The sequence below is a fragment of the Mustela nivalis genome (assembly GCF_964662115.1).
Source record: "Mustela nivalis genome assembly, chromosome: 9".
NCBI lineage: Eukaryota > Metazoa > Chordata > Mammalia > Carnivora > Mustelidae > Mustela > Mustela nivalis.
In genome coordinates this window covers 119,994,844-120,017,791 of record NC_139028.1, presented here as the reverse complement: position 1 = coordinate 120,017,791, position 22,948 = coordinate 119,994,844, and the positions used below count along the sequence as shown (strand labels likewise).

The 22,948-nt window shown below is 54.3% G+C and overlaps 1 protein-coding gene across 5 annotated transcripts; it reads left to right on the top strand.

Annotated features, from left to right (window-relative positions):
* Positions 1–278: 278 nt before the first annotated feature.
* PSMD13 (proteasome 26S subunit, non-ATPase 13) lies at positions 279–12,467 on the top strand. 5 transcript variants are annotated; one of them, XM_082749506.1, is made up of 13 exons: positions 279–519; positions 1,576–1,654; positions 5,219–5,253; positions 5,338–5,393; positions 5,634–5,677; positions 5,861–5,947; positions 7,587–7,758; positions 8,857–8,936; positions 9,017–9,142; positions 10,619–10,681; positions 11,239–11,319; positions 11,401–11,517; positions 12,045–12,467. In XM_082749506.1, the coding sequence occupies exons 1-13, from the start codon at positions 425–427 to the stop codon at positions 12,138–12,140; spliced, it is 1,131 nt and encodes a 376-aa protein (XP_082605632.1). In that variant the 5' UTR covers positions 279–424; the 3' UTR covers positions 12,141–12,467. The 5 variants fall into 5 exon arrangements, with proteins under 5 accessions (XP_082605632.1, XP_082605629.1, XP_082605630.1 ...); XM_082749503.1 differs by having other exon boundaries at positions 7,587–7,866; XM_082749504.1 differs by having other exon boundaries at positions 5,174–5,253.
* Positions 12,468–22,948: the final 10,481 nt, after the last annotated feature.

The following is a 22,948-nucleotide window of genomic DNA, read 5'->3' as shown; positions in this document are numbered from 1 at the left end:
GGGAGGCGAACTCTGCGAGCACTTGCTCCGGCCGCTCACGGCATTCTCAGTCCGTCCTCGCGAGCCACGGTTCAGACGCTGCTGTCACCGCGGTCCCCATCGAGATGAGAGCCTGCGCGTCACCAGGGCCGAGGCCGCAAAGCCGGTCGGAGGCCGGGCCGGCCCCAGGCCCTCGTACCGCGGAACGGCTCGGCGGTCTGCGCGGGAAGCCGGGCACAAACCCCGGAGCGATCTTGTCTCGCGGCGCAGGCGCCGTTACCCTGACGACCCGCGCGCGCCGCGGCCGCCCGGGCGCTCCCGGCCTGCCTCGCGCGCTCCCGGCCTGCCTCGCGCGCCGCGGCGCCGGAAGTGAGTGAGCATTTCCGGCGGCCGTCCCCGCGGGTACCGTCTCCGTCGTGCGAGCGGCCCCGGCCTTCCTGCCGTCATGAAGGACGTTCCCGGTTTCTTGCAGCAGAGCCAGAGCTCCGGCCCCGGCCAGGCTGCCGTGTGGCACCGTCTGGAGGAGCTCTACACGAAGAAGTGAGCGCGCCGCCGAGGGCCCGGGGCCCAGTGCCGGGAGAGCCGGGCAGAGAGGGCGCCGGGGGCGGGGGGGCTTGAGGGGCCGAGGGTGTCGGCGCTGAGGGCGGAGAGTGGGCGCGGGCCCGGCCGGAGGTGCCTGAGGGCGGAGGGGGCCGACGGCCCGCGGGGACTGCGGAGCAGAGCCGTAGGCGGAGCGCGGGGGACCCAGGCCTCCCTGGCTTCCTGGCCGAGGGGCTGCGGCGGGCTCCCGACCGCGGTCGGACGAGCAGAGGCGCTTTCCGAGGTCGCGCCGCCGCGCGTCGTGAGCAGCCGGTTCCGGTCTCGGCCTCGCCGCCGCGCGGCTGGGTCTGCGCCGTCTGGGTCAGCGGCGGAGCCGCGGAGAGGCCGGAGCCCCGAGCCGCTGTGCTTCCCTGTTGCTTCTGCGGCTGGTCGCGCCCTGGGCTTCAGCCGCGCCGGCCCTCGCGTGGTCCCTGCTTCCACTGCGCCCCATGCTGGGCTTTGTGCGCCCGAGGCCGCCGAGGCCGGGCCTCGGTAGACGCAGGGCGGGTTCGGCAGCGGGGCGTTGCGGCCCCCAGCCGCTCTTCGCGCGCGCGGAGTGACGCGCGGGCGTTGCGGGCGGCCTGGCGCCGGGCAAGATGGACGCGTGTCGGGGGCCGCTCCGCAGCCTCCTGCTGCCGGCGCTTCATTCCGTGCTTGGAAGGCGGACTCGGGCTTCCAGCGGACGGCCGCTTCCCGAGAGGGTGCGAGCGTCTGCCCGGTTCGTGCTTCGTGCACCCCGTGTAGGGGAGGCAACAAGCTCACTTGAAGCTGCTTCCCCGAGATAGAGTAGAAGGGCCAGATTTCTGCGTACACGTGTGTGACCCCAAATCCGTGTTTTCAGGCCCACCTCGCGGGAGCTCTTGAGGTCGTCTGGAAAGGGTTCTCCGGGAGAAGAGCTTGGCCCGTTAGCGCCCGCTCCGGCTGGCTTCCTGTTACCCAGGCCGCACCGCTGGGTGCTCGTGGGACTGTCAGGGCCGGGGCGTCTGCTGACCCGTCTGAGGGCCTTATCTTTTTCAGGTTGTGGCATCAGCTGACGCTCCAGGTGCTTGACTTTGTGCAGGACCCATGCTTTGCCCAAGGAGATGGCCTCATTAAGGTAAATGATGTGCCGCACCAGGTCCGATGGTACCAGTGTAAAGGAGTTTTAAAAATAGTAGGTGAGCGTTCCATTAATACACTGCAGCTCCTCACAGTCAGTGTCCGTGCTGCGCCCTTACGACAGCATGGGCAGGTGGCCCTGCTGTTTCCCTGTTCCTGTGATGTGGAGGCCCACACCAGGAGAGGGAGTGACTTGCCGCAGGTCACAGCTAGTCGGTGGCACAAGTAGCTTCAAATACAGTGTGGCTTCCTCTGAAGTCGCTGCCTGAGACGCGGTCTTCTAGCCCAGGATGCCCCGTATCTTACTGCTCGTAGACCCTCTTTTTCAGTACTGCACTTTTGGAAACTGCTCTTCAGGTCGGTGGGGGGGGGGGGTGGGAAATAGTGGAGGAGTCTTACAGGTGACCGTCATCACCCTCCTCCACTCACTGATTTCTGCTTGCCCGCCCAAATGCTTTGTCTTGGGGGGTGTGGAAGGTAGATCCTCTGTTGTGCTTCCCTCGGCGGTGGGGAGGCTTAGAGGGGGGAGTCCTCTGTAGTGAGCACTTTTAGCATTTTGTCAACAGGGAAGAAAAACAAAATTCTCTGCCCAAGCCTTCCCTGTAGTCCCTGACAGACACCCGCCCCCAGGTCTTTCTTAACATCTTACTCTTTGATGCCTTTCTCTCAGATTCTGAGTAAATCAGATTTACACCTGCATTGGAGCCCAGCACTAGTTCTTGTTGGCTTGAGGTACTCGCCCTGGATACACCACTTTATACATGCCCGCAGCGAAGCTTACACCTGGGGTCCTAAGAGTTTCTTGTGTTTTATACCCGCCAGTTTGACATTTTACTACTTCAAAGGAACTTGTATTCATCGGTAAACCTAAAGATTTTGCCGGGCATTCTGTCTTCTGGATTATGTGGGAAAATGACGAATTAGAGCTTTCTTAATATTTGTTTCCTAAGGTTCTGTGTCATAACAATGAATAATTCGTGATTCTTCATCTCTATCCTTTGTTTTTTTGTCTTTAAATCACTTTCTACCCAGAAAATATTCCCTCAACCCCATGTAACATAAAATTTACGCTGGTCAGCAGACTGGTGTTTACTGTTTCAGTGGGCAAGCAAACCTTGAAAAATTGGTGAGACTCGGCCCACAGAACTTCCAGTACATAGTGTTCATGAATCTGGAGTGACCAGTAGTAATTTTGAGTTTCTTTTACTTTTGGAGGGGTTTTTGCATAAATTATAACGGGTATCAGAAAAGTTGAGAGAGGTGCCTGGGGGGCTCATTGGATTAAGCCTCTTGCCTTCAGCTCAGGTCATGATCTCAGGGTCCTGGGATCAAGCCCCACATTAGGGGGATCGAGCCCCACATTAGGTTGTCTGCTCAGCGGGGAGCCTGCTTCCTCCTCTCTCTGCCTGCTTGTGATCTCTATCAAATAAATAAATGAAATCTTTAAAAAAAATAAGAAAAGTTGAGAATGCTTTCTTACTGAAAAAGATATATTTGAAGTAGTCCTTTGTAATGAAAAAGCCATTTGATTTAGATGGCTCTCTGCTGGGTACCAGATTATGTATTTGACAGAGAGAGCACAAGCAGGGGGAGTGGCAGGCAGAGGTTGAGGGAGAAACAGGCTCTGCATTCTGCAGGGAGCCTGATGCAGGGTTCAGTCCGGGACCTTGGGATCGTGACCTGAGTCAAAGACAAACGCTTAACTGACTGAGCCACCCCGGCGTCCCTTGCTGGTTGCCAGATTTAAATAACTAACTGATGCTTTAGGGGCATTTCTAACCGCCCCCCAAGTTTTTTTTTTTTTTTTTTTTTTTAAGATTTTATTTATTTATTTGACAGAGAGAAATCACAAGTAGATGGAGAGGCAGGCAGAGAGAGAGGGAAGCAGGCTTCCTGCTGAGCAGAGAGCCCGATGTGGGACTCGATCCCAGGACCCTGAGTTCATGACCTGAGCCGAAGGCAGCAGCTTAACCCACTGAGTCACCCAGGCGCCCCCCCCCAAGTTTTTTTGAGAAGTAATTGACGTGTCATGCTGTATTAGTTTAACATGTACAGTGTGATGATTGGGGGTGGGGGTGTGGGTGCAAAATGGTCACAGTAAGTCTAGCTAACATCCGTCTCCCAGTTAGACTTTCTTCCTTTCTGTGATGACAGCTTTTATGATCTGCTCTCTTGGTAACTTCCAAATGCACAGCACAGTGTGGTTCACTAGAGTCACTGCTGTAGCCTGTCTTTAGGACTTAATTATCTCATGACAGGACATCTGTGTCTTTTCACCACCTGCGGCCATTTCTTGCACCCCCCATCCCCTGCCTCTGGCAACCACCAGTCTGTTCTCTGTATCTGTGAGTTCAGTTTTTTTAGATTTCACGTGGAAGTAAGTCACACAGTATTTGTCCTTCTTTGTCTGACTGACTTCACTAGGCAGAACGCCCTTCGATGTCATCCATGTTGTCTTTTTATGCGCGCTCCGTATGCACAGACGCCACATTTTCTTCACTGGGACATCGCCCGTGGCTGAGGAATCGCAGACTCTCCTCATCCAGGCTGACCCTATCTGGATGCTCCTCTTCCCATTTTGCCCAGTTACCCAGCAGTCACCTCAGAGGTCATTGTCCGTTCCCCTCCCTGTGACCAGCGAACCTCTCGGACCCTTCCTCTGCCCTCACTGCTCTTACTCACTCACTCCTGTCTTGACGAGTAGCCTCGGCTGGTCTCTGTCCCTCCGTCTGTTCCCCCCTTACCCTACCCGCCCTGCCTGCAGTCATGCTTGTAAAGTGGACGTGTGATCATGTGTTTCCACGGACTCGGGCTTACCTTCAGGACAAGGAAAAGCCCCAGTACCTCCCACTGTTTGTGCCCTTGAGAAGTGCTCCTGAAACACAGCACAGGGTTTCTTCAGTGCTTTGCGCGTGTTTGTTCCTGTCTGGAATGTTCTCCCAACTCCATGCCTCCTCTCCAGATTTGTCCAGCTCTCCAATGTTCTTCCTTCTTAAAACTCAGTTATCACCATTTCTGGAATAATCTTTGGAAACTCTCCTTTTGGTAGATCCACCCACGAGGGGTTTTTTCCTTCGATTGTAAACTCATGGTCCTGTCATTTATTTGTTTATAAGTCTGCTCTGTTAGGTCATGGTCCTGTCATTTATTTGTTTATAAGTCTGCTCTGTTAGGTCAGGAATCCTTGAACGCCAGACTTTCATCTTCCGTATCCTGTGTCTGTAGTATCTAGCAAAGAGTCTGAGTAAGTACTCGAGTATTTGCTGAATGGCTAATAAATTTGGTCATATCGGCTGCAGCCCTCTAAAATCGGAAGGTTACTGGGTCTTTCAAACTGATAATCTGTTTTAGGAGATTCTTAAAGGTCAGGGGTCTAATTACCAGGGAAAAGAGTCATAGCTTTCTTCAGTAATGCGTTGGTGGTTAATAAACCCATGTGTGGGTCTCCAGACATTCCACCACCGTTTCTGCAGCACCTGCCATGTGGCGGGCCTGCTGGTCATGTTTGATTTTGCAGAATGAAAGACATCCTGTACTTACGCTACATGTTCTGGTTCCACAGCTCTATGAAAACTTCATCAGTGAGTTTGAACACAGGTAAAACACCTTTGTCAGTTTTTGACTTTAAACATGAAACACTGAAGCTAAACGACAATCATAGACTGGTGTGTTTTATTTCAGGGTGAATCCTTTGTCCCTGGTAGAAATCATTCTTCACGTAGTCAGACAGATGACTGGTGAGTCTCACTTTGTGTCATAAAGGAGCAGATCCAAATGGCAATTAAAATGATTTTGAAATACAAGATAATTAAACTTTTACATTTTGATAGAAAATACCGGGTTCTAAAATACGTTTTATGTTCTATTGTATGATGTAAGCCTCAAAATTATCCCGCCTGTGTTGTGGTTGGTAGGAACTAATCTCTAAGAATACTCTATTGGTGGTTCTTCTGACATTGTTCTTCTGCCTTTTCTAGATCCCAATGTGGCTCTTACTTTTCTGGAAAAGACTCGAGAAAAGGTAAATAGGAAGTCTGAGTCAAATCTTGAGAACATGTGTGACTTACAGTTTTGTGTCCACACTTGCCACACGTACCTTACAGAGACCAGCGTGTCTCTAGTCACACAAGTGGAGCCAGTGTGCAGATGTTCTGTTCGCCTCCTGCCCACACTTCTCAGGTCCTCTTGTGTCTGACGTCTGTAGGTGAAGAGCAGCGATGAGGCAGTGATCCTGTGTAAAACTGCAATTGGGGCTCTAAAATTAAACATCGGGGACCTACAGGTCACGAAGGTAAGGTTGCCATAATAGAGGTTTGTCTTTGGTTTACAAAGTGGTTTAATGTTTTAGGGGGAAAATCCTATTTGTCCATTCTACCTTTTCAAGTGGTTTTAAAGCATAGAAAAGTTGCAAACACAGCACCAAGAGCTCTCACACACATCCTCTCTCTGAGACTCCCAGTGCTGACAGTTCTTCGCCCCGTCATTCTGTGCGTGCAGGCGTGCATGCTGGTTTTGGTTTTGTTTCCCCAAACCACTGAGAATCAGTTGCTGCTATGAGACTTGTTCCCCTTTAACATAAGAGGACTGCCCTGGGCACGTCTGTCAGCAGGAGGGTCCAGGCAGCCTCAGACTGTCCGTGTGGGCCCTCGTGGACCAGGGTCAGCCCACTCACCACGACAGGTCACAGGCTGCTCCCGACCCTGTCTGCCTCCTAATCCTTGTCTGTTTCTTATTTCCATTTTAGTGTAATTTGGGGGACCAAATGGGTGGCTGTAAGGCCAACTTATATGTGGTCAGTCCATCTTGTTGAACCAGACTACCTGCATTTGTTTGGAGTTTGAGTTTGGGTTTGGGTTTTTGGTATCCACAGTATTTGAGAAAATACTGGGTAGGTGTTGGTATTCTCATTGTCCTAAAAGAACACTTCGTATTTCTTAACTGCTTCCCGGTCCTGTCCTGCGTGCATACTTACTACGCTTTGTTCTGAAATATTTTAAGACCTATTAAAAGCCATAAAATATTACGGAAAGAATTCTGTCGAGGCAGCACTGCCCGGTTGGAGCCGTGGGGCCCTCTGAGCACGTTCCTGTCCCAGCAGCGCAAGTCTGGTGGTCCTCATGCTTGTGGGGCTCCTGACGCTCTGTGGATCGGGTGTGAGTCAGGTGACATGTGGCATTGTCTTAAGTTACTGGCTCGGTGTGAGGTTGGAGAGTCTGTGTGTTAGTGCGGGGCCGTTCACACTTGCCGCTGTTGGGTGTTTTACTGTGGTGACTGTTTCGCAGCCTGGGCATCAATCTCCTGTGGAAGGGATTCAGGGTTTCCTCCTGTCACGAACAGCACTGTTAGTTACCAGCATTTCTGTGCCCGGTGCCTTGTGTATACACGGGCAGAATCACACCAACACATGTGCCTACAGGTGAGGGCACAGGTGTAATGAAGTGTGTGCCGTGCGCCTTTACCAAGTGTGGTCAAGCCTTTCCGCAAGATGGCGCACACTCCCCGGCATCGCACTGCCCGGCGGCACCGCACTGGCACTTCCAAAGGGCCACACGTGGTGTTTTCAGACTGTTAAATTCCTGCCAGTCTGGTGGAGGTGAAGGGCCGTCTCACTGGGGCTCTCGTGACCACTCCATTCGGGTCTCCACTTCTGTTAATTGCCTGTTAATGTCTTGTCTTTGGCCCATTTTTCCTTGTGTCGCTTTCCTCCTGTTGGTTTGTTAAGAGTTCTCCTAGAGTGTGGGCCGTACCCCTGCTGTGTCACGTGTGCCGTAGATGCCTTTGCCCAGTCTGTCGCTCGTTTTCGTTCTTTCGTGTGTGTCTTGGATGAACTGAATTTTCCATTTTAACATAGTCCCATCAGTCTTTGTGTCATATGTTGCCTTAAAAGTGCTTTCAGTTAAAAAGGAGGGCGATCTTGCTTCTGCGCATAGGAAACAATTGAGGATGTGGAAGAGATGCTCAACAGCCTCCCTGGTGTGACGTCCGTTCACAGCCGTTTCTACGACCTCTCCAGTAAATACTACCAAACAGTCGGAAACCACGCCGCCTACTACAAAGATGCCCTGCGGTTTCTGGGCTGTGTCGACATCAAGGATCTGCCAGGTAACGTGGAGCCGTGGAAGTCGCTGTCGAAGGAGCATGCTCTGGAGGCGTGCCAGCAGCTGTCAGAAGTTGCTCTGGCGTGTGCGTCCCTCGCTGAGGAAGGCCCAGGTGGGAGAGGGTGGAGAGAGCCGCGCCAGTGTCGGTTCCTCCCCGGGTCTGCCGTGGGCGTTTAGCGCAGGTGAAAACGAGGCTGTGCCCTGTCGCCCTTCACTGGTCCTCCTGGAGTCTCCCTTGGCCTCTGCAGCCTGAAGGGCGCGGTGAGACCCTGCACCTGAGGCTCTGGTGGCGAAAACTGAACCAGACCCAGGCACGTACCTTAGAAAAGTCCTTCAAGGGTCTGAGAAATGGAAAGAAAGTGAATGATAAGTTTTGGGGAAAATACAAGGACTGTGGGAGCCCATTTGAGATGTTTCTCACGGTTCACTGTGGAAGCTGCTGTGGACACCAGCAGCTCCTTAAACACAGTACTGCAGTGTTAGTTCCTGCATCTCAAGAAAAGCATCCTGGAAAAAGCAAGGAGTGCAGTCAGGAGAGTGGGGAATTGTATGGGAACAGGAAGTACGTTCACGCTGTTCCGAAGAGGCTAATGAGGTGACGGAACGAGACTTGTGAGGTGATGCTTCCAGGAAGTAGGTTAGTTGCAAATACACGTAGAGTCACATACTTAGGTAGAAATAAGTAAACAAATGAATGTCTTCCCCACAAAACCTGTATACGTGGTCCTAGGTATAACTTGAGTTAGGCCAGTGCTATAAAAGAGATGACTAATGGGGCACCTGGGTGGCTCAGAACTTTGAAAACGTCCGACTCTTGGTTTGGGCTCAGCTCATGATCTCGGGGCCCTGGGATGAGCCCCGTTTCAGGCTCCGTGCTGGGCATGGAGCCTGCTTGAGATTGGCTTTCCCTCTGCCCCTCCCCACTTTCCCTCTCTAAAAAATAAAATCAATAAAAGAGATAAAAGTTTTTACAAAAACACGTTAAGGCTTTGTGATAGAACCATTACAGGGAATGGTTTCTTTACTTTTTTATGAGATTTTTAAAGCCAAACAGGACTGATCTCCTAACGGGGGTGTCACTGGAGGTGTGCTGTTGCCGTAGTGTCTGAGCAGCAGGAGAGAGCTTTCACGCTGGGACTAGCAGGACTTCTTGGCGAGGGAGTTTTTAACTTTGGAGAACTTGTAAGTGGACCCTGGGCACAGATTTCTTAGCGAGGGGGCGACTGGCGGTTCTCGGCCGGCTAACCCTGTCCTCCTCACAGCTCATGCACCCCGTGCTGGAGTCCCTGAGGACCACCGACCGGCAGTGGCTGATCGACACCCTTTATGCCTTTAACAGCGGCAATGTAGAGAGGTTCCAGACGCTGAAGACCGCCTGGGGCCAGCAGGTCAGTCGTGGGAAGGACGGCTGAGCACTCCTGCGGCATCGCTGGTTGTCCTTCAGCCCACACCTGCCCGGGGATTCGCCCTCCCTCTACGGCCCAGGCACTGGGGAGACAGGAGACGAAGACAGGCCAGTCTTGCTGTCGAGCGGGGGGTTAAGTGGCCAGTCGCGGTGGTCACTGGTTGCTGTGGTGGTGCGCGGCCCTGCCAACAGAATGGGATAGGGGAGTGCCATCTGGCGGACAGGTGTCACAGAGGGCCCAGAAGAAGTAATGCTCTGTGTCTGGTCTTCGGGGCAAGCCGAATGTAGCCAAGTGAAGAGGATGTGGCAGCTTTTAGCATTTGTTGAACAGACAAGGGTCTGTGGCCACAGTGAGTGAGTGAGGAGAGCCGGGGAGAGCCCAGGGTTTGGGAAGGCAAGGCCATCTGTGCGGAACGGGAGTGGGCCATGAAGGGGGTGGTGGGGTCGGGCCGTGTAGAGGGAAAGGGGTCAGCAGGGGCGAGGGCACTGGGCGAGGAGAGGAGCCGCTGGGAGGTGCGGACTAGGGAGAAGAGGTGTTAACGAGGACCTGAGCTTTTGTAGTGAGTTTATTTTTTAAATTATTAGAAGGAAATATTACGAAGCTGTTTGTAGTGATGGGGATTATTGTTTTTGTACTTTTCTGAAACTTCGGTTTTCTCAAAGTTGAAAATAAACTTGTAGAATTCACACATAGTGGAGCTGAGTAGATGTGAGTGGGCTGTGAAGAGGCAGGAAGCAAGCCCCGCTCTCTGCGGTCTTCTAGTCTGTGCGTTGGTCCCTGGGAGAACGTGTGCCCCTTGGGAAGAAGGGCGGCCGGCCGGAGCTTCAGAGGTGCACTGCCAGCAGCCTCTGAGTGGCAGGAGCCGTGTCCGGAGGCAGTGGGCCCTCAGAAGAGTGACCCGGCTGTCCCTGTGGCAGAAGCGTCGGCGTAGGGGTTCCTCCGTGCTTGAGGCAGGGAACCCGTTGTCTCTGGTCTCTGTTCGGCAGTAACCCGTGAGCTACCTGGGGCAGCGGTGCGGGTCGTGTGGACGGGCCTGTGCCGGACCTCGCGGCAGTGCCGTTTTCTGAAGTTCTGCCGTCTTTGTGCTCGGAGCGCCTCCCTGCAGCTTAGGGGCTGTGTTCCTGGGAGGCCCCATTTCCACGGAGGGGACCGCACAGGCGGTGCCCTGGGACCTGCTCAGGGCGGGTCCATCCTTGCCTTGTTGTGCCAAAAGTCTCCTTGTGGCGCCTGTGCCTGGGTCCTGCCCCCGGCGTCTGAGGCATTAGTACCCACCGCCTCGCGCGTGCCTTAGGCGGGAGCACGGGCTTTCGGGGATGCAGCCGTTGATGGCGCCCTGAGAAAAGTGAGCCTCCGTGACCCCGCGGTATACCGTGTTTGGACGTGCGGGGTTTCTCTTCCTTCCGTCTGTAGGAAGAATCGAGGTGCAGGTTATGTAACTGGTGTCTTTCTCCTTCTCAGCCTGATTTAGCAGCCAACGAGGCTCAGCTTCTGAGGAAGATCCAGTTGCTGTGCCTCATGGAGGTGAGCGTGCGGGAACCACCGAGATTCCAGACCCTGCAGCCGAGCCCACCGGGCCCCGCAGGCTCCAGGCCTCTCGCAGCGGCACTCCGGCCGCACCCCCTCCACCACTTCCTTTTGTCTTCTGCGACCATTCGCGTCTCCTCTCAGATGACCCTCCTCAGAGAGGTGTTCCCTGACCGTCTGGGCTGAAGTAGCCCCCCCCCCCCCGTTGTACGTCACAGCGCACGCACCTCTCCGCACGCTCCTCTGCTTTCCTGTCAGAATCTGAGCTCCTTGAGGGAACGGCCCGTACATTTCTGGGCCGCCACACGGTCTCCAGCTCACGTACAGCCCTGACTCGCGGCCCCAAGCGCTTGCTCTGCGCGCGAATACCAACCGTTGCGGACAGCTGCGTGAAGCCGGTTCCCAATAAACGTACAGGGCTGGTGTTAAGGAAAAGTTCAGTTTGTGGGATAGGAATAGGCTTGCTTTCGGAGCAAGTATTGACAAAAACATCCTTATCGGTCAGTTCTCGGACAGTTTTCATTTGGAAACATAGTTAACAAATTTTTTTTCAGATGACTTTCACACGACCTGCCAATCACAGACAACTCACTTTTGAAGAAATTGCCAAAAGTGCTAAAATCACTGTGAACGAGGTACAGTTGTTGGACCCAGCGGGGGTCGGAGCTCCGACGAGCACTGCTTGGGGTGACTCACGTCGGCCGCTCTCTGCACAGGTGGAGTTGCTGGTGATGAAGGCGCTCTCGGTGGGCCTGGTGAAAGGCAGCATTGACGAGGTGGATAAGCGGGTTCACATGACCTGGGTGCAGCCCCGCGTGTTGGATCTGCAGCAGGTAACACATCGTTCACCCCCAGGGCGGGGGGTTGGGACGGTATCTGCTGTCTTGGTTTCGCTTGGATGGAAGCCCGGTAGGAAGAAGGCAGTACTGACGGGGTTTCGGGAATGTATTACTGCTGTGGGGAGGGAGGGTTTTTCAGGGAACCTAATTTAATACAAGTCTTGGGTTTGAACCCTGCATTTAAAAGCTTATCGTAATTACAGTGCTGTTGTGCTGACGGTGCCTTTTAATCTTAAAATTGGTACTCTGATCAGATACGTTCCTAGTTCTGTGGTCTGAGCTCAGATCCGTCTTGTCCATGTTGGCCGGAAATTTAACCCGGTGGATCTCCTCTATTCTTGCCTGTTTTCTTTCATGCAAGTTTTTTTAAATGTCCTTGTGGTAAGAATTGACGGGGGTCACCCCCTCTCACACAGCCCACTCCCCCAGCTCTGATTAGTCCTGCCCTAAAGACTTAGCTGGAGATGGATGCCTGGGGTTGCTACGTGTCCTAACACCCGTGTGGTCCTGGTCTGCCTCAGATCAAGGGGATGAAGGACCGCCTGGAGTTCTGGTGCACGGACGTGAGGAGCATGGAGATGCTGGTGGAGCACCAGGCCCACGACATCCTCACTTAGTCCCCCGCCTCCCCGTCTGTGGCCACCAGGAACATCTGCACTCGGTGGGGGTGGGGACTGTTCTCCCTGCTGCGAATGCAGGACTGTCGCTGACAGGGTGCCTGGCCACAGAGAGAAGCCTCCTTTGTGGGTGTCTCCCGTAGCCCACGGTGGGGAGGGGTCACGGGTCTCCGGTGACAAGGCAGACAAGAGTGTACATGTGCCCCGAGGAATGAGAAGGAGTAGCCCGAAAGCGCGTGGGGACACCACTTGGAGGCTCATCTCCATGACCTCCATCGGTGGGAACACCTCTTGTGTCGTGTGAGAATGTAATAAACGCCTTTGTTTGTCCTCTTCGTGGTTCTGTTTCCTCAGCCTTAGCTCCCAGGTCAAGCCTGGGCCTCGGAGATCAGAGAGCAGGAGACGGGAGATAGGACTCGGTGGGGGTTTGGCCTCCGTCCTCCTCTCCTGCCCTGGGAAAAGGGCGGCTCAACACATACAGGGCACTGGGGCCAAGGAAGCAAGTCCTGTCTCACGGGGCTCAGACGAGGGGACCCCTGTCCTCTGACAGAGGTGTCTGACCCACTCCCTCCCAGCCCGGGGCTTCTGGGGCCCAGGTGTCCCAAGCAGCCCTCCACCCAGTGCTGAGTGTCCAGAGACGGGGACGCTCGTACACAAATCACACGATCACCAAGGGAGCACTAGGTGGGGGAGGGGTTTAATGCAATTCTCCGTCGTGCGCCTGGAGCCCGAGCTGCGGAGCCGTCACGCCGCGGAGCCTTTCTTGTAGCTGTCCAGGTGGGATAAGACCCAGCCTGCAGGAATCAGGAAGCTGAGGAACATCACAGAGAGTCCAATGGCTTGCTCCTGGGTCAAGGAAAGCACGTGTGAGTCCGTGATACATGAGGTCATTCCTGGGTCACTGAGGAAGGCTATCCACCTGCCCCTGGGTCCCCTGGCCCTGCAGGGTGGGATTTTTCTCACCAGAGCAGTGGTCCAGAGAGACCTGCCTCACCCCCTCTGCTCCTGGGGGACCCCTCAGCTCAGCCCAGAGTCCACACGAGCAGGGACTACTGCAGTCGTCCATGCGCACGGCCTCTGCAAAGACCTAGACTGACCGCCCTGGGCTCCAGTCTCTCCGCGGGACCTCTTCCCATCACCCCTGCCCCCGAGAGCCTGCCTGGCCAGGCCACTTGTGCCTCGACCTTGAACTCCTGCCTGGGCACAGCATGTGCGTGTCAGGCGCAGTGCGGGGCGGAAGGGACGGCGGAGGTGCCGGTCATACAGGAAAAGGGCAGGGCCTTTTCCCTGGCTGGTGGTCCCGCTCAGAAGCTGGGTGGAGGAGATGGACTCCCCGTACCGCGTGTGCACGTGTGCACACACACACGCAAACACACCGGCCTTCCCACCTGGCTACCTCCCCTCCCCTCGGATTCCTCCTGAAACGGAGCCTGGGCCCCGTCATCCCTCCCTGGTCCCTCAAACAGAGTCAGATGCTGGGTTGGAAACCAGTTCTTCCTCTTGACTTCACCTTCCAGCAGATTCAGAACAACGTTGGCCCAGAACTGGGCCCTTCAGCTGGGTTCAGATCTTTGCTTCACCAGTGATATGACCTTGAACAGTTGACCTTCTAGACCTTGTTTTATTGAGGCTTAACCCAGAGGTAGTTGTCTGCTGTCCCGGAGCCCAAGGAGGACCGAGCTCTGTTCTCGCCTGTGTTCTCACAGACCCTCAGAGCAGCCCACCGTCCCCTTCAATGGACAGTGAAGCTGGCGTCCACACCAGTGCCCTTTCAGCTCAGCTCTTAGCACCCTCATTGGCCAGAAGGCAAGTGGGGGCCTGCAAACAGAGACCACCATCCCCTCACTGACTCTGCCAGCTGCTTTGGGAGCCTAACCTCCAGGTGAGGGATGTAAGCACCTCTTTCCTGGAGTCGGAACGGTGTCCCGGCCTCAGGGCTGTGTTCTAGCTCGAGGGTCACCTCTAGAAGCCACAGGCCTGAGAACACATCCCTCCTCCCCTTTACCAGCCTGGCCTTCTGTGTCCTGCCCCCAAACCCACCTCGTCTCCCAAGAGTGCAGGACGTCCCACTCCACCGCTCAGGTCAGCACCCCTCCGCAGCGGAAGACTTACCGTGGGAGACGTGGGTGTTCGGGCCGGCTTGGTGGAGACATGTGCCTTGGGAACCACCCAGGCCCTCAGAGAGGCCTGCAGGAGCCTGGGGGCACAGGGTAACCTCAGCATCATAGTGGAGCCGAGCTCCCCCGGAGTCCAGCTAAGTTCCGTGTATCTGCTTGGCGTGCCCTCTGCTCACTCGGCTGTTGGGGCTTTTTATAGCTCAAGGGGGGAGCTGCAGCTGTCCCCTCCTGTCACGCTGCCTGGCTGAGAGGACTCCTGCTTGGAAGTGGTGAGAGCCAGCCTCAGTCCAGCAGCCTCCAGGCCCCACCCCTGCTGGGGCACCCGAGGGGCTTCGAGCTCTTCTCAGCACAGGCAGGCTTGGCCCACTCGGCAAAGGGCCTTCATTTCTCGGTGACCACGACCCTCAACATAGAAGCAGGAGTAGGGAAGTCAAAGAGCTTGAGAATGCAAGAGGGGGAAAGTGACATAAGTCAAGAGGGCACCTTAAGTATCTGGAGGGTCAGATGACCTCCCCATGCAGAGCTATTTTAAAATTCTCTAGCTCAGGGATTCCTGGCTGGGCTACCCAGCCTTCTGGCTCTCAACTGATGGACGCTGGCTGTTCCCAGCGCCCTGCTCCTCCCAGGCCCAGCACGTGGTAGGTCTGAGCGGCCTCTATGCTGTGTTCACTGACATGACAGCCTTTGGTCCTGGAGGAGACCCTCACAGTTGCCCCGTGGACAAACAGAGGTGGGAAGGTCACCAGACATTTGGCGAGTGCGAGTTCAGGGGTCAGGGGGCACTTAGGACCCTGCCTCTGGGCCCACCTGTGGGGACAGGCTCCCAGGGCTGAATTACTGGGTCCCGATGCCCATGGGCCCCCGGGGGGGAAGTGGTCTGTGAGCTGCCCGCCTGCCCTGCGTGAGCTCGGAGCCTCCCCGCCTCTCCTCCCTGATTTATGTGGAAAATGACTTACTCGCTTCTTCCCACAGCAAACACCCACTGTGTTTTCCTGCTCTGCGAGACGATTTCACACCTTCTCTCTGAAGCAACACCCCCCACACACAGACGCACACACACACATACACCCTTATCAGAGACCCTGCTGCTGATTTCCCTGAGATAATGGAAGGACCAGATGTGGCTCACTATGAACCCCAGTTACTGTCCTCCAGGAGAACAGGGGCCCTGAGCACCTGGGGTGAGTCTGATGCTCAAGTCCCCAGCAGCTTCTCCAGCCCTTCTGCCCTTGGCTGCCGGATGCCGAGCCCCTGGCCTTCCTCCCGACTCATGCAGAGCCGGCCTGATCGCTGACAGCCCCAGGATTTGTGCCATCTCTCCATCTACCTTCTCCAGACCTCCTTCAGCCGTGACACCCCCGCTGCTCATCAGTCATGATACTTAGGGTGTACTGAGGCTGACTCTTGTCCCCAGCTTTGGTGGAGTTCCCGAGGCCCTGCGGTTCGTCCCCTGCACTTTCCCTTCCCGGGTGCTCAGGTCGAATGTCCGAGCTTCACCCTCGTTTTCCTCCGGTGCTCACACTGCACACCGGGTCACCCACAACGCCACACCCCACCAAGCCGACCCTCCACCCTCACCAGTCCAGCCCCGAAAATGTCCTCTGACACTGCCCCACCCAGTAGCCCGGACGGCCCCTGGGGAGCAACCAGCTCCTACCACTGCCATGTTCAGCCTCCCCCTGACCCCGGCGCCCCGTGCCTCCCTTCCATGGCCTTCAAGGCCGGAGTGGTCTGACCGTGCCTTGCCTGCTCCCTATACCCTAATGCCCGCCTCCTGCCTTCTTCCAGACACACCTCACTCCCACCCCACACTGGAGCGTTCGCCACGTGTTTTTAAACCCTTCAGGTCCTGTTCCATTGACCTCTCCTCAGACGTGCCTTCTTGATGGTCTGCTTTCAGAGCAGGGATACAAGCCCCAGGAGGGCAAGGACTTTGCTGGGGTCATCACAGAACCGTGGGCCTCTGGCAGGTTTTCACTGTTGGAAGGCTGGTTAGGGTAGGGAAACATGGAGAGTTGGGTCGGGGCGGTGGACAGGCTGGAGTCGGAGGGACACATGTGGTTTCCATTCCACGGCCAGCACTGGCCTGTCTTGAGGAGCACACAGCTGAGTCAGAGAAGAAGGAATAGGGCAGGGTTTCATTCTGCTGTCAGAACGACCTAGATTACTATGCACGGGGATAAAGTCCACAGCCCAGAGCGAACTCCTCAGCTGTCTCCAGACCTGATCAGCGTGGGCACAGGCCAGTAGCTGGGGGGCAGAGGCCACCTGAGCCCAGACTCAGCCGTGGTCACCCCCAACACGGATATGATCGTTAGAAATGGCGAGCTGCTGGTCTGAGCACGCAGCATGGGAAACGTAATTTAGCATGTGTTCTTCCCTGGAAACCACACTTGGTCTAAATGTGGGGCTCATTTCTGGGCTTTTCACCGTCTTCCTTTATCTCAGTTTTCCAGAGAGGAGGCGAGCCCTGGGAAGCTGGAGGAGGGAGTGTGTCCTGAATGTTATCTCCGGCAAGGCTGAGTCCCACACGCGGATGCCAGCCTCAGGCTGCGGGGGGCTCGGCCCCTCCTCTGGAATAATCCCTTCCGCCTAAACCTTTAATTACACCTTTGGGGTCCGGTCAAGAATAAGACCGTGGGCCAGACCATCAATCAGGCAGCCTACAGCGTTTCTTTTTTCACAGAGAAATCCTGCTGTCCCCAACCACCCAGGACTGGCTCTAAGGAAGGCCTTCTCTGCCCCGAGCTCTCCCAGCCTTGGGGGTGGGGGGGCGGGAGTGGAAGGAGTTGGGGGCCTACTACATGGAGAAGCCCTGGCGAAGGCCAGGACCGGAGGGCGGGGGACTGTGATCCAAAGGAGAGGAAAGTCCCAGGCCTCCCCCTCAAGCTCCGTCCACCCCCCGCGTCACCTTCAGGCCTTCGCATCCACTCCCACCAGCCTCAGCTGTCCAGCCTCTCCGAGTACAGACCTGTTTCCGTGCTCACATAGCTCCTGGGGCTCCCTTACCCGCAGATGCAGACCTCAACCTGGCTGGGTCTTCGGTCCCCGGAACCAGTTGTGCAAACCAAACCCTACACAGACCCTGCTGGGGTGGGGACCCTGGTCTGGCCTCTTCCTTCGTGGCTCTGAGGCCACACTGAGCCTCCGCAGAGCACTGCTCTGTGCCCTGAATGACTCTCCTCCTCCAGCTGTAAGGACAATGAGATGGCCCACGGAGAAGAGTGTTGACCAAGTGGCGGGGCGGTCCACAATGAACAAGAAAGTGACAGGCTCTGAGGGTGCAGGGTCAGATGAGTGCCCTGTAACAGCAGGAGAAACCAGGAGAGGGAGCAGGGCCCAGGGATCAAGGCAAGCCAGGCCTGTTCCAGCCTGTCCTGGTCAGGAGTGGCTCCAGGAAGAGCTCCCAAGGGCTCGGGAAGACACAGTAGCCCTGTCACCTGAATCTCCACCATCACCTCCTTCCTTCACCCACACCCAGCACATTCTTACCTCTGCCCTGGACCTGACCCTACTGCTCCAGGGGGGTGGGGGTAGGAGAGACCAGCCACCTGCACACAACCTCCCACTCAAAGCTGCCAGGGCACCCGGAAGGTCCAGGGTGACTCCGTGGACGCATGGCACCACCCTGTGTCCATACTTGGAATCACAGAAGCTGCTGGATAAAGCAGGCTCTGACGCAAGGCACAGGGACCCTGAAAAAATGCACAGTCGTGCAAACACTTGGATATCACTTATTTTAGATTGTGTTTATTTGTGTATTTATTTTAGAGACAAAGGCAGAGGGAGAGGGACAAGCAGACTCCCTGCCGAGCGCAGAGCCCGACGGGGGCCGGATCCCACCTCCCAGAGATCAGGAACTTAGCTGAAATCCAGAGTCAGTGCTCCACTGACTGAGCCCCCCGGGCGCCCCAAACATTCCCATTTTATAGCAGATCTATTTCATCACATGAAACATTGGACCAGCAGCAGCAGCATCACCTGGAAATTCGTTAGAAATCAGGTAGAAACGCTGCGGCGGTCCCCGTCGACTGTCCCAATAGCCATCCAAAGGAACCATGATACACGGACAAGTTTAAGAACCATTTCAAGTCATATAAAAATGGGTGCATCCTGCAATATCATTCAAAACTAAATGCCCACTTCCAGAAAGATCCAACTCTCACCCAGACTGCAAAACTCAGCCTCTTCCTTTTATCCACAAAGACAGACTTTCACTAAGTGTTTCTTATGTGGCAGCATTTACTGGAAACTCCGAGCTCATGGGTAAAGACCACATGGAGAGGCCAGCTGCCCCTTCCTCAGCCCACCTCTGTACTCCACTGCGCTGAAGCCCCGCTCCCAGACAGGCCCTCCCCGTGGGCGACATGCCCAAGACTCGCTGGTTCCACTGGACTGTCGGTGATTCACAAGCCCGCCCATTCTCTGGTGTGGTGGCTAATTCTGGGTGTCCGCTCAGCTGGGCCATGATGCCCAGATACTTGGTCAAACATTCTGGACGTGAAGGTGATTTTTGGACAAGATTAATATTTAAATGGGTGGACTTGGAGTAAAGCAGATTACCCTCCACTGTACGGGTGGGCCTCATTCAATCAGTTCACGGCCTTAACAGAACAAACACGGACTTCCCCAAGCAAGAAGGAATTCTGCCAGCAGATGGCCCTTGGACTCAAGCCCCACAGGCTCCTGTCTGGGCCCGCAGCCTGCCGGCCCACCCTGCATATTTCGGACCAACCAGGTCTCCACAACCACATGAGCCAATTCCTTAGTGGAACCCCCAACCCCCTCCCCATCTCTAGCCCCACACACACATCCTGCTGGTCCTGATTCTCTGGTAGAACCCTGACAAATACAGTCACCAAAGTCCAGAAGAGAAGCCCTTTGTCTGCTTTGACCTTTCGCCTTCAGCAATGAAAACAAAACTTTATTACACTTTCTTTTCTTAAATATATACCATATTAAATGATGCCTAATGTGACCCAGACCTGTCATTGCTCCTAACAGCAGAAATACATCACACCATTGTCACCTGATACATCCGTTCCTCTCACTGTGTAACCAGCTGTCACAGACCCAGCAGCTCAGAACAGTGTGCTCCTGACCTCAGTGTTTCCAGGGTCGGCAGTCCCGGTGTGCGTTGCTGCTCCTTTGCCCAGGTCTCACTCGCCAGCATCGGGGGTCACGAGGCTACAGGGCCCATCTGAGGCTCAGGTTCCTCCTCCAAGGGCACTGCTTGTTGGCAGAATTCAGAGCCTTGAGGGGGTAGGGCTGAAGTCGTGACCTCTGGCTGGCTGTCGGCGGGGGACTGTCCCCTGCTCCTGGAGGCCACCCTCAGACCCTTACCATAGGGCTCCCTCAGGAAGGAGTTCACAACATGCTGTTTGTTACTTCAAGGCCAGCAAGAGAATCTTTCTTGTTTCAAATCTTTCTGGCATTTTAAAAAATGTTTTTTATAACAGTTTTAGATTTACAGAAAAATTCTGAAAATAGCAGAGTTCCCCTGCAACCCACATCAAAGTCCCCTATTATTAACATCTTACATGATGGTTAATCTGTATGTCAGCTTGAATGGGCAATACATTGCCCAGACTTTAACTCAAACAGTTTTCCTGGGGTGTATGTGAGGGTATTTCTGGATGAGACTGACATGTGTATCAGCCGACTGAATGAAAGAGATGACCCTCCTCAGGGTGGGTGAGCCTCGTCCAATCAGTTGAAGGGATGGTTTTGTTGGGGTTTTTTTTTTGTTTTGTTTTTAAAGTTGTCCCTTCCCTAAGCAGGAGGGAACTCCTCCTGCCTGTTTCATGTGGGACATGGGTCTTTTCCTGCCTTCAGACACATACTGAAACTTCAGCTCTTTTAGGGTTTGAAGCCCACCACTCTCAAACTGGAACTTCACCTCAGGTCTCCCCGGGCTCCAGCTGCCAACTGCAGATGTTAGGACTTCTCAGTCTCCACAGTCATGTGAGCCCATTTCTTTCTTTTTTTTTTTTTTCATTCCATTTATTTATTTGAGAGGGAGACAGTGAGAGAGAGCACGAGAGGGGAGAAGGTCAGAGGGAGAAGCAGACTCCCTGTGGAGCTGGGAGCCCGATGCGGGACTCGATCCCGGGACTCTGGGATCATGACCTGAGCCGAAGGCAGTTGCCTAACCAACTGAGCCACCCAGGCACCCGTGAGCCAATTTCTTATAATAAATCTATATCTACATCGATAACCACCTATAACCTGTTAATTCTGTTTTCCTGGAGAACCCTGACTAATATGATTAGTACGGTACATTTGCCACAACTAATCAGCCAATACTGATGCATCATTATTGATTGAGCCCACCCTTTGCTCAGATTTCCTCCGTTTCCTCTAATGTCCTTTTCCTGCTCCAGGACCTCACCCAGGACCCCACATGACATTCGGTCCTCATGTGTCCCGGGGCCCCTCTGGGCTGTGACAGCTTCTCAGACTTCCTGTTTGTGACGATCCTCACAGTTTGAAGGAGGACCAGTCGGGTATATTGTAGGGTGTCACCGTCTGGGAATCTGCCGTTTTTCTCACCACTGCGCTGGGGTCGTGGCTTTGAGGGGATGGGCGCAGAGGCCAAGAGCCACTGTCATCACGTCATGTCAGGTACACGAGACCGACAGGACTTGCCACCGTGATGCTGCCTGGCCTGCCGGCTGCAGTGGGCTTGTCCAGGGTCTCTGCTGTGCCGTTGCTCACGGTCCCCCGTCCTGAGCTCTTTGGAAGGATGTGCCCCCATTCCGTCCTGCGCTCTCTGGACGGAGCTCACCCCTTCCGCCCCGCGCTCTCCGGGTGGAGGTCCCCTGCACAGCCCACACTTAGAGTGTGTGGTTGTGCACCACCTCCTCGAGGGCAGCTTCTCTGCACCAATTACTAGGGATTCTTTTGTGTAGGGTATTTGTCTCCCAGTTATCATTAATTACTATTTTTATCCACTTGTGACTTATTCAATTACTTATATCAGCATGAGCTTGTGGAATTGCTTTATATGTTGGGTTATATTCAACACTACTTTACTTTGTTGCTCAAGTTTTCCCCGGTTTGGCCTCGAGAGCTCTTTCTTTTGGCTCCTGTGTCCCATCGCCATACATAGCTTCATGATCGTGGGCTTTGTTTGTTTCTTTAATTTGTTTGTTTTGAACACTGTCTTACTTGCTGGCAAGATAAAATGCCCCAGGCTCACCTAGCATATCTTCTGCCCCAATCCGAAAATCAGCGAAGGATGCTGGTCCCTTTTATTGACGAAAGCACTAGAAACCGAGATCTGGGGAGTAGGAGGAGGCATGACTTCATACTCTTGTCACGGAGAACCTCACTGCACGGAGTGAACATTAATGTGTGCAACCTTCAGCACATCGCGGGGGCCAGGACTCCCAGGGTGGGAATCCTCCACTTGTACACACAAGGAGCAGTCTCGCCGGAGGGAGTGGGGAAGTTGCTGACCCGGTCAGTGGGGACATGAGTGGAGTCTGTACAGACAAAGGCCAAGAAACTGAACAGTGCGGCACTCCAGCTCCTAAGGCGGAGAACACGAGGGGTTAATGCAGCCGGACGCCTTCCCGGACGCACGGCTGGACCGCATTTCCCACCCTTTCCGGCTACGAGGCTGGACCGCACGAGTCTGAGTGTCAGTGACACGAGCCCCTTTCCTGCTACGAGGCTGGACCGCACAATTCTGAGTGGCAGTGACACGAGCCCCTTTCCGGCTACGAGGCTGGACCGCACAATTCTGAGTGGCAGTGACACGAGCGATCCCTGCTGTGACCATAAACGTTCTCACGCATCAGGTTGTTTCCTAGAGCAATCTTTATAGGAGCAGGAAAACGGGAATGATCCAGTTTGCCTTGGTAGGGCACCGGTTAAATGACTGTTGGTTCATCTCTGCAATGATAAGAATGAGACACATCTGTATACACCAACATGGACAGATGTCCAAAACATACTGTCTTTAAGTGAACAAAGCAGCATATAATGCCCCACAAGGGGATGCTACTCAGCAAGGGAAAGGCACAGACCACCGAGACACGTCGCCACACGGATGAATGTCACATGCCGTATCTGAGTAAGAGAGCAGCCTCAGTAAACCGCATGCTGTCTCAAGAGTTGGCAAGGCATTCCCTAAGAGAAAATTCAGCTCACATCTTGTTTTGGTATCTCTTATGAGTAAAGAATGGGTTTGTTTTGTTTTTTCTTTTTCTTTTTCATTTTTTTACATTTTTTAAATGGTTGTGTGAAAAAACACACTTAAAAATGAAGAATAATGAAAATACAGCATATGAGAACTTATGAGATGCAACTAAATTCATGCCTTAAGGGAAACCTATGGATTTATTTATTTATTTTTAATTTATTTTTATTTATTTGTCAGAGAGAGAGAGAGAGAGCACAGACAGACAGAGTGGCAGGCGGAGGCAGAGGCAGAGGGAGAAGCAGGCTCCCCGCTGAGCATGGAGCCTGATATGGGACTCGATCCCGGAAGACCGGGATCATACCTGAGCTGAAGGCAGCCACTTAACCAACTGAGCCACCCAGGCGTCCCAGACCTATGGATTTAATTGTATACATGCAAAAGAAGAAAAACTGAAAACCAACGATCTCAAAATTCCTCTCGAGAATTTAGGTAGAAAAACAATAAACTAAACTCCAAGAAAGTAAAAAGGATAAGGAAATAAA

Coding starts and splice junctions, on each gene's coding strand:
- PSMD13 (XM_082749502.1), top strand. CDS start 425: ATGAAGGACGTTCCCGGTTTCTTGCAGCAGAGCCAGAGCTCCGGCCCC. Junction 5,394..5,633: donor CGTAGTCAGACAGATGACTG/GTGAGTCTCACT, acceptor TGCCTTTTCTAG/ATCCCAATGTGGCTCTTACT. Junction 5,948..7,586: donor GGGACCTACAGGTCACGAAG/GTAAGGTTGCCA, acceptor TTCTGCGCATAG/GAAACAATTGAGGATGTGGA.